Here is an 11,055-nt window from a genome sequence, read left to right as displayed (position 1 = left end):
AGGAGGAATAGATGACCTATTTGAATAAAAATGGTTCATGTTTAAAGGCAGCTGGTGTACTAAAGAAAATCAGGAATGAATTTGATCAGCAAAGTTAGAAATAAAAAATTTCCTGGTGGTTCGTGGAGCATCTTCTGTTGCTTTTTTTTTAAACCACAAACCTGATGAATTCTGCTCTGTAAAAATCATCTGCTTTAGAAAAGCAGATGTGAAAATGTCCTCAGTTTTAAAACTGCTGAACTGAAATTTCCCAGATAAATAGTTTCTTAAACTTGTACAATAAAAAATATTTCCATATTTGGAGATTGTGAGTGTTTTGGTAGTTGGCATTTTGTGCCGGTAATACGGAAATAATCAGCATGCTTATTTCGTGTTTTGTTTTATTTTTAATGGGAAATGGGCTCTAGGAAGTGGAAGGTCACAATCACAGACTGTGTGATAAGCCAGTTTTCCTGTTTTCTGTACTGGAACTATGTTGCAATATTAACAAATTATTTTGAATTTAGGTTTCTACAAAATCTGGGTTGGATCCAAGTGGAGCATGGCATGCCTGGGGCATGGCTTGCCTTAAAGCTGGAAATTTAAGTTCAGCAAGAGAGAAGTTTAACCGATGTTTAAAGCCACCTATGGATCTAAACCAGCTGAACCATGGGTCAAGGCTGGTCCAGGATGTGATACAGTACCTGGAGTCCACAGTGAAGCCCATACTCATTGCGGTAAGAGTCTTCTGTTCTGTCTGCTCTGAAGGGCTATAGCAAAGCTAAGTAATGATGTTTTAATACATATCTCATAGCAATGCATGTTACAATATAAGGTGTTAGGTTTTTTTCCTTCCTTTGTCATGATTGCATATTGCAAACTGAATATTGTTGAGAAATTTGTTAGCTGTTTCATTACCGTGAATTGGTGGTTGAGAACCAGATCATAGGATTTTGTAGTAATTTGGGGCATACTTAGTGGAGGGGAAGGAAGCTGTACTGGTTAACGTTATTACTACAGTCTGTGGAAACTAAACTCAATCCCGACAATATGTCGTGATGCTGCAGTGATGCCATTTTTCTACTGAAACTCTGATAACTTTGCAGGAATTCAAAGGAGAATTTACAAATGCTGTCCCACTCTTCTTCCCTTGTTAAAAAGCAGTATTACATGGTTTGGGATTAGCTCTGGAAGTTCTGATTAGGTACAAAAAATGACTTTTAGTACTAAGTAACTGCAGAATCATAATGATGAAAGACCTCTTAGTAGTATGTATTTTAGGAGAATAAAAAAGCCTATTTGAACAACGTTACTGAAGTAGCTGTTGACAGTGGAATTGTGTTTAAATAAATAAGCCTCCTGTCTGTCCCTGGAAACAGCCATGCTAGTTACAGCAACGTTCAGCACCTCTGTTGATAGCAGGGTTCCAGTGTAGTGTTTATAAAAAACATTACCAGATTCTCACCCTCTAAAAGTGGTATCTATTTTAAAAACAACAATAACAGAAATGCTTCAGGGCTGAGTGACAAGATCTAACTGAAAAGAAAGTTTTCCTCTTGCTTATCACCTATCATTGATTCTCTGTTTTAATGGCAGGATGATGATTACTTTGCTACATTGAGGGAACTTGAAGCAACACTGAGAACGAGAAGTCTGTCTCTGGAGATGATGTATGAGGGAAAGATTCAACACAACAGCTACTATCAAGAGTGCTTGTTCTATTTACATAGTTATGGCACTAATCTGGCAATAATAAGCTTTTACATGAGGCATGACTGTATGAGAGAAGCACTGCTTCACTTGTTAAATAAGGTGAATAATCTAATTTGCCATCACTTAAATTGAAATATGAAAAGTAGCTAAGAGGATTTCAAGGCCAGTCTGAGATGATAAGAAGCATCATGCAGCATTCTGGGTTTCTGCACAGGAGTTTTCTGAGGTCCTAAATGATGTTATACAAACTATCCAGCAACTGACAAGAATTCAGTGACATGAAAAAATAACTTTGATCTTTACATCTTCTGTTTAATCTCTCTTCCCCATTGTGTTGTAACAGTGGCTTCTAGAGAGGAGAAGGTACTTTATTTTTTTTGGTAGAGGTCCTGCAGCAACAGCACTTTTGTCTTTTTTCTATAAAGCTGAAAACCTGGGACTATCGTCATACAGTTCAGAAGAGAGGAGGAAAATTTTGAATTCCAACATGCCGATAACACTAGACACTTTACTCTCTATCACAGTGGCTCTGTCTCTTGGTATTGTTTGTTGAATCAGACACCCACATTTGCATTTCTGTGACTGTTAGGAATATAAGGGAACACATGATCGTGTCCCAGAGGACAGAAATCTAGGGAAGCCAAAAAGTGGTTTCCAGTTCTCCCTTAGGAAAACTGCATAATATAGGAGGGCTTAAGAATGTCTGGAAAAAGCAGTTCTGTTGGTGCTAAATTACAATTAAACCTAGAAATGATTCCAGCAAGGTTCTCATTAATTCATTAAGGGTGAATCCATTACATCTCACCAGCTTGAAAGCTGATGAGAGTGTGGGGTTTTGTTTTCTTTTTTAAGTTTCTGTGCTTGTGTTTGATTTACTGATTTTTTTTTTTATTATTATTTGAAATAATTCTTATTGAGAATGTGCAACTTGAAACACCAAATTGCATTATCTTCAGTCTACTTATGAGCTTTATTAATACAAAATTAAGTTGTCTTATCAGCTCTGCTTTCTCATTGTGTCATCAGTCATTCTAAGCTCATATACTCATCTGCATATTAAATTTGCTTTTCAAATGTGTCCTTTATATCAGTTTAAATTTGCCTTTAAAGAAAAGTTGCATATTTTTGCAATATTGGTGAAATAATTTCACTAGTTAAGTAGCAGACTTTGAAAATACTCTAGACATACAATTTGATGTGGAAGTTTTGGACAAGCAGACTGGTAGTGATCATGCAAACTAGAGAGGAAGGTTTGTTACCTTAAAGCTGTAAGGTACTAGGCTTCTGATGAAACATTTTGCAGTTGGTTGGTTGGAAACATTTTATGTGTACAGGCTTTGAAGTTTGTATGTGACTCTGAGATTTAAAAAAAAAAAAAAATCCATATCATGTCTTTAAAACGTTTATGCAGGCCATATTGTCACACATGCTTCTTTCCATAGTAACATTAGTATGTAAGGCTGCATTTGCGAGACCATAGTCAGGAGGTCAAGGGAAGTAAATATTCCCCTCAGCTGTGAGGTTTCATCTGAACTACTGTGCCCAATTTTGAGTTCCCTAGTACAAAACAGACATTGTCAAAGTGGAGCAAGTCTAATGGAAGGCCACCAAAGTGGCTAGGGGCCTGAAGCACATGATATATGAGGAGAGTGATAGAGCTAGGTTTTTCCAGCTTGAAGAAGAGAAGGCAAAAGAAGGTCTCTGTGCTGTTTTCAGCTACCAAATGGGTGATTATCAGGAAGATAGAGCCAGGCTTATCTCACATGTGCACAGCAAAAGGTAAGAGACAGTGGACACAATCTGGAGCAAGGGAAATTCCAACTGGATAGAAGGAAAAGTTTTTTTGCAGTGAGGCTATTTAGATGTGGGAACTGGGCCCCAGGGAGGCTGCTGAACGTTGTCACGCTCAGAACTTGACTGGACAGGCCCAGAGCAGCGTGACCTAACTTGGAAGCCATTCTTTGAGTGGGGGTTTGAACCAAATGACCTCCAGAGATCCCTTCCAACGTAAATTATTTACTAATTTTATGATCTCTGTCACTTAATACTCCTTTATGTTATATAAGGAAAATCAACAAGCCACAGTGGCTTTGCTTCAAGCTACCTTTCTGATGTTTGTGTAGGAAACCCCATCAGAAGTGTTCATTGAAGGGGTCTTCATTCCAAGTTATGAAAGTGGAAAACTGCATATGTTGGAGAACTTGCTGGAAACCATTGATCCAGGATTGGAGAGCTGGGGAGTCTACTTGATAGCAGCCTGCAAATACTTGCAGAGAAAGAACTACTACCATATTCTGTATGAGCTGCAGCAGTTCATGAAGGTAAGATGAGGGTCAGTGCCATCTTTTTCAGTGAAATGTTGAATACTGTCAGACTTTTGGTCATTTACTTTGGTATAAATCTGCATGATGGACAAGTATATTTTTGCTATTTTCCAATCCTGAAAAACAGATAGGAAGGCCTGCGCCTGACTGAAGCTGACCCACTATGCGTTTGTCATGGATCTGGCGCATTGCAGTGGCTTAACTACTGTTTTAAAGAAAACAGAGCATTGCCTGCTTTGTGCCACTTTAGTACAAACAACGATTAGTGAAGGTGGTGTACTTTGGTCCATCTTAGTGTTCAGTATATTTCTTCTAGGATCACGTTCGTGCTGCTATGACTTGCATTAGATTTTTCACTCATGGAGCCAAGTCTTACACTGAACTGGGAGGCAAGCAGACATGGCTTCTAAAGATCAAGGACCATCTCAAAGTCTACCTGCAGGAGGTCTCAAGAAGTTCAGGAAGGAAAAAAATGGCATTCACTTTTCGGAAGAAAATGTCTGCTACAGATGTGTCAAGGTATCTATAAACAAGAAGCTAAGTTACAGGAAAGGGGAAATTCAGGCTTTTGTCTTCCCCCCCCCGCCCTCCCCCGGGGTTGTGTTTAAGTTGGCTTTAGCTAACACATGCTAGTTGTGCCTAACCCAAATCTGACTTTTATGTAGTTGCAAGTATAGGATTTCCCATTACCTTTTCCCCCAACAACCCAACCCAGGAGATGAGCAATCGTTTCTACTAAAAATATCAGTCTATGTATCATCTACCTTCCTTTAATTTAAAAAACACTGTCTACGGTACATAGACAGCTATATATCGATCTACAAGTTTTCTTGCTTTTGCTCTTCCTTTCCTCTCCACAAAGCAAGCAGCTTTGTGGTGCTTAATTGCCTACTGGGATTAACTCACACATTCAACTATGTACAAGTTATAGGTGCCAGACATAACTGAATCCCTGTATTCAAAAGTTGAAGTGTAAATTTAGCCAGATCTCTCTTGTACTTGGGCTTTTATATCTTGGATTTCTTAGGGGCTTTTTTCTTTCTTTTTTTAAGGCTAGACTCTAACTTAAAGGTGGTGGGGGGAGTGTGTGTGATGAGGTGAAAAGGGGGGCACAGATATTTATTTGGGATCCAGATTCTCTGGCTCACTTCTTTGAAATAATGTCAACAAGTGCTCACCTTCAGCTTGTGATGCATGTTAAGTGCACAGATCTGAAAAGTATCTCATTGCTGCAGACTTGGCTACACAAAAGACAAAGTCAAAAAGTAACTAAAATAAGTATTGTTTGGAAATATGTCTTATTTTGAAATGTGTTCAAGAAATTAATAAGTTCACACAAATAATAATTGACACTTTCTCTATTTCAAAATAAAGTCAGAGTTTTTCCTCTATCTAGGCACATCAATACAGTTGATCTGCAGATGGAAGTAACAAAGTTCCTGCATCGATGTGAGAGCTCAGGAACCTCTCAAATGGCAGGTTCCTCCTTGCCCACACTCTTTGGAAACAATGACATGAAAATGGATGTTGCTTGCAAGGTATTTATTGCTATTTCAAACATGACTCAACAATACTAACTTGATGAACAGGTTGAAACATTTGATGGTTGGAGCCAGCTCTTCCAACTTTCGTGGGCAGGTTACTTGTGTATGTATGCAACCTACCATTAAAGAAAAATTCATGTTTGTCCTCAATGTAGCAGAGAACACATGAGAACTTAGAGTTCCTCTCCTCAAAGTTCAAACTTTCAGAGGCAGAGGATCCCAAATACAAATAGTAACTTGCCTTTTGACTATACATCTTATTGTGTCTTGAAGCAAGGCAAATACTGCTATTATTTTAACCCTTCTTAACTTCAGCTCAGATCCATCTGTAGCTTGCCCAATGTCCCACAGGGAATCAGTATCTGACAATAAACCCTGTATTTGCTCTATTTGTTGGGGTGGTGCTGTTTTCTGTTGCATTGTCTTTTGGCCTCTGGGCAAAATCTGGATATTTATTTAACTGTATGTAATGAAAAAGGAATGTGCATCCCCAAACTTGTCTATGCCTCTCTTTTCAGGTCATGTTGGAAGGCAAAAACATTGAGGAGGGGTTTGGGATTGCATTTAGAGTCCTTCAGGTATGGAAAAACTTGATATAACAAGCACTATTATTACAAAAGTAACTCCTGCAAGCAGCAATTGTTTAAGCAAAAGACTTTTTTTGCAAAATGCCTTTTAATCCCCAAAAAGAAAAGCCTCTTATGAGAAAAGTCACTAGTTCAAGTCTTGAATGTCCATGTATTTGGAGGAAGCTTGGTAAAGAAATTAAGATGCTGCTTCAGTAGGACACTTCCAAACTGATTGGGTCCTACAAAGGAATTAAGAACAGGTTTCCCTTTGCTGTGCACCTTGTTTAGTGACTTAACTCTGGCAAACCATGCTCACAGATGTGAGTTAGAGAGCTCTGACTTGGTAGCTCTCTGCAGTTCATGACAGCCATGCAAAGACACAGTGAATAAATAAGGCCAGGGCTATCTCTGTACTATTTTCCTGGCTGAGAGAGCAAAGCTAATTAACTGGAAACTCTCTCTGGGGACCTCTCCTTCCTCATATCTGGGTAGAAGTTGAGGTGCTTGCCAGTCAGCATAGCTCATAAGCCTCCAAACTTTTCTGTGTGTTTCTCATCCATATATTAGGAGCTGCTAAAACATACTGCTTCAATCAGTGCAGTTTGCAGTTGCCTCCTGTCTGGGATAGAGGGTATAGCAGGGCCACTTCTGGACAGAGGTGGCACACTGAAGGAGTATTTGTGGATATGGAAGGCCCTGCTCCTTCTTTCAGGTCAGGAAGTACAAGGCAGAATGCCTGTTTGTGGTGAGATGGAGAGCCTTAGAAAAATAGCACTTCTTAGCAGCAACAGCAATGACTACGTGCAATAAAAATGGAGCAGCAAGTTCAGCTGCCTAGCATCACTTCTGTTTCCTTCCTTTTTTTTTTTTCCTCTTGCCTTATTCATGGCAGGATCAGTCCGCAGCTTTTATCATCTCTTCCTTTATATGGGAGGTGTACGATGGTCAGTTGCCTCCTGTTTCTCAGAGTACACAAAGGGTGGCTGCTGGTGGGGTGGCTGGAGGAATATAGTGGGAGCTTGCTAAGTGAGGGAGAGGTGGGTAGGGACCTGGGAAAGATCTTTTGCCAGAAGAAATAAAACAATTTTTTTGCCACCCCTGAAAAGGAGGCAGTAACAGTGCTCTTGTTCTTGAGCAAAATTGAGTTTTACCAGTCTGATTATAGAAAACCTTTAAGCCAGCTCTGAGCTGTGGTGACTGGAAAATCAGAGGCCCCCAAAACAGCTTTCGCTTTTTGGAGCATGGTGTGATATTTTGTCCTTAAAGAGGTAGTCTCAGTTGTATAGACTCCTGTGAGAAAACCTGCTGAGAACATTTAACATGTTGCTCTGATGTTCCAACTACCTCTAGGACTTCCAGCTGGAGGCCACAGAAGTGTACAGCAAAGTGGCCAAGCAGCTGGTGAAGCAGCAGAAGTACAGTGAGATCCGGCAGCTCCTCAAGTGTGTCAATGAGTCTGGAGTTGCAGCAAAAAATGATGGGGATAACATTATCCTAAAATGACATCCCTGCTGAGGTAATTCTATCCTGCATTGTGTCCCTTTTGAAGTAAAATGGGTATATACAATACAGGCTACAGGAAAACCATCCTGTGGTGCCTGTGCTGCTCTTCTAGTGAGTCCTTCATATCTTCTGGCTCTGTACTACATGCATTGTTTAAAGGTGGGAGTATGTGGTTTGCCTTATGCAAGTTACTCTGAGCAGAAACAGTAAGTAGCTGTAGCATGCTCTTACCCTGCACTTCCCAAATAAGTACCCACGATGGGGAGAGAACCATTTCTTCACAGGATCCTGCCAAATGCTCCTGATTGGGGTGGGAGGTGTTCCCTTCAATGAGGCTTCCCTGGCTAATACAGAGAATGTGTGGAGGCAGAAACCTTCTGCCTCCATAGGGAACAATTTTAAGATTCCGTACCACAGTGTATTTTCCATCCCAGTGAAGAAAGGAGATGCCCTCAGATGCCCCTGAGTTCTACTACTCAGGCTAGGGGATGCAGTCCACCCCTTGGGTCAGGGTGGGCCACGGGCGCCAACTCCTACGGGGGTGCAGAGAATCTACAAATTCATTTCATGCAACACCAGCCATGTCCATGGGGGACCCCCGGGCTCATAGCATTCTCTAGGGATACCCCACAGAAATGGCAGGCAGGAGGAGCTGTGGTAAAGGGAAGAACTGGACTTTGTATTTTGTACATCTGCAGCGCTCACAGTTGGAACAATGTAACCATCTAGCTGTGATCTCAGCAGCCCTTCCTCTGTGCAGGGGTTTGGAGCCTGATGGGTAAACGTTTGCAAACTGTAGTCACTCTAAATGTGAACACCTTTTCCCTTCTTTGGATACAGGATCTCGATAATCTGATTCAGGATATGGACAGTGATGAAAACAAGGTAAGTAAAAGTACAGTAGCGGAACTCCTTTAGCAAGAGCTAAATAGCCTAGTCTTGGTCTGCAGGCTACATGCTCTCTTTCACCATCTTCTCTTTCATCCTCCTCAAGCCAAAGTTTTGAAGGCCACTTCCTAGGTTGTAGAAATCACAGTGAATTCCTCAAAGCTGTGGTGTTTGTGACTGTAGAGCTCTGACATGAAGGTACTGATTGAGGTTATCCCTATTAGTTCCTTGACAGTCCTCAGAGTGAGGGCTAGGCACTTGTTATAGTGGGAGGAAAAGTATTTCGGAGAGGTGCATTGATGGGTTTGTTGGTTTTGTTATCCAACTTTTCATGTAGGTGCATGTAAGTTTCTAGTAATGGCAGATAGCTAATGAGGATCAACATATCTCCAAGATGACCATTTCAACTTATTGTTTCAGGATTATACTATTTCTGTTGTGATCAAGAGTTAAATGATAAAACTTCTCCAATTCTGATAAACTTTTTTTCTTAGAGGAAGCGAGGCCTAGACTACTTCGTTTCTTTGTTAGCTTTCATACCAGCTGTCACTGGAGAGTGACAGATAAATATGTGAACTGTAGATGCATGTTTATAGACGAAGAGGCTGTGGCTCAGCGTTTGTGGATTGTCTAGATCCTGAGTGGCATAGCTGGGAATAAAATCTTAAGATTTGTGACTGTCCTCTGTCCTGTTCCAACTGACAAACTCACTGTTTTATGTAGATTGAAAAATGGGCTTTTCATTCTGCCTTTATGTACGATCAATCACTGAAATATCTGAGCTGTTCTAGAACCAGCAATGGAAGAAAATGACTGGTTTAAACTCTTTGCCGTGAGGATATGGTAAATAATGCACAAGATAGGATTCCTGATGCTAATTTGTGATGATACAGTAAAGGAGTTTCCACAAGAGACAAACTTAATAAAATACAGCTGTCTATCCATCTTTTACATTGGGATCTGCTCCATGCCATACTCGGCTTCATAATACACTGCTACTACCTTATACAACACGCTTCTGAACTAGGTATTTCTAGTGAATTCTTGCTTAAGCTTGTCCTGTTAGTTTACTACAGCTTTCTAGCCAAGTTCTGACTGCCTCTTCTGCTTCAGATCCAGGCCTACGTGATGTGCAACAAGTTGCGTTCTGCCTATCTAGTCTCGGTGAGACAGGAGAAGACCAGAGCAGTGCAGCTAGTCCAGCATGTGCGACAGCTGGCTGAGAACGGTGGAGATGACGTTGTGAAGGCCATCTGTGCCCAATGGCTCTCAGTGCACCAGCCCAAAATGAGAAATCGGCTTCCCCAGGGCACTAGGAAGTAGTAAATAATTGACATTCACCATCATACAGAAGGGGAAGGCTTCAAGACAGCTTAAAGGTGCGTGGTTCAGCAATCTCCTGGTAAAATAGAAGTCTCTTGACTGATGTTGGTGGCAAATGGATGCTGCTAATGTGCCTCTGGTGAAAGGAAGGGAACTAAATTACAAGTGCCAGTCCTGTATTTTGACAGTCACTACCTCAGGGTGTTTTTTGGCTATTTTTTTGACGGGGGGGAGGGGGGCAGTTTCAAACTGAACAAGCAGGAAGTTAGGTGTATGGAAGAGAGCACTTCTGTTTCTGGTTTGGGGTTTTTTTGTTGTTGTTGGGTTTTTTGGTTGATTTTTTTTTGAAAGGCACTGAACTTTATTGTATGTTTTTTATTTTTAATCCAGAAAACCTATATAGAGAGGACAGAAAAATCTCATCAACTCAATGTAGCCTAGAGTATAAAACTTTTTGTGATTATGGGTTTCCTGTAAACTTTTTCAAGATGGAGAGATCTTCTTTTACAAAGACTGAAATTCAGAGATTTTTTTTTTTAAGCCTCTATACAAACCATTGCTACTCTTCCTCCCCCCCCACTAGTACAATGTGCCCAATTTCTTTAGTTCGTTTGAAAAGGCAGGAACTGATTCTTCATGGCAGGGTTCTACTTACCAGTCACACTGTGTGATGTGTGCCATACATGTGGCACTTGAGCCCTTACTAGATGGGTGAAGTTATAAAGGGCGTATCCTGTAAGGGGAGTACAAAGGGAAAATAATCCTTTAAAATAGTTGAAAAATCACGTACCTCTTTCTTTGCTATGGTAATATCCAATAAATTGTTGTGATGCAGCTTTATCACTGAACAGTTGCCAGTAAACTTCCGCAGTTTTTCATCAGGTATAGTAGACAATATGGATAGAGCAAGCTGTGGTAAAATTCAACAGGCAGTCTGTATCCCTGTCACACAGGGATTTATTTGTTTCTTACCAGAATAATCTGCCCCTGTTAGGTACAATAGAACACGAGACTAAATTTTTATTAACGGGACATACTGTACAGACTATATTGACAGGCTTTGCTCTGGAAGTGTTAGATTAACTCAGTTTTATGAAAAAGCAGGAATCTTTGTGTAATGGCTGTGTTCAGGGATGCTGAAAAAAGCGGCTGCTTCTCTGCAACCATGACTGGGACATGAGAAATGGGCAGAAGAATGGCAGACAATAGTAG

General features: G+C 40.6%; 1 protein-coding gene across 1 annotated transcript in view; it reads left to right on the top strand.

Moving 5' to 3' along the window:
- Positions 1–9,843, top strand: part of ZFYVE26 (zinc finger, FYVE domain containing 26) — a 47,905-nt gene extending 38,062 nt beyond the window's left edge. The window contains exons 33-41 of the mRNA XM_009587456.1: positions 507–722; positions 1,576–1,791; positions 3,816–4,013; positions 4,333–4,535; positions 5,413–5,554; positions 6,079–6,138; positions 7,480–7,631; positions 8,442–8,517; positions 9,634–9,843. Of these exons, the coding sequence (XP_009585751.1) occupies positions 507–722; positions 1,576–1,791; positions 3,816–4,013; positions 4,333–4,535; positions 5,413–5,554; positions 6,079–6,138; positions 7,480–7,631; positions 8,442–8,517; positions 9,634–9,843 (1,473 nt within the window). The remainder of the gene's footprint in view (positions 1–506; positions 723–1,575; positions 1,792–3,815; positions 4,014–4,332; positions 4,536–5,412; positions 5,555–6,078; positions 6,139–7,479; positions 7,632–8,441; positions 8,518–9,633) is intronic.
- The last annotated feature ends 1,212 nt before the right edge of the window (positions 9,844–11,055 follow it).

The sequence above is a fragment of the Fulmarus glacialis genome, unplaced genomic scaffold, assembly GCF_000690835.1.
Source record: "Fulmarus glacialis isolate BGI_N327 unplaced genomic scaffold, ASM69083v1 scaffold11841, whole genome shotgun sequence".
NCBI classification, from domain to species: domain Eukaryota; kingdom Metazoa; phylum Chordata; class Aves; order Procellariiformes; family Procellariidae; genus Fulmarus; species Fulmarus glacialis.
Note: the sequence above shows the minus strand (reverse complement) of the source record. Positions and strands in the feature narration are given on the sequence as shown.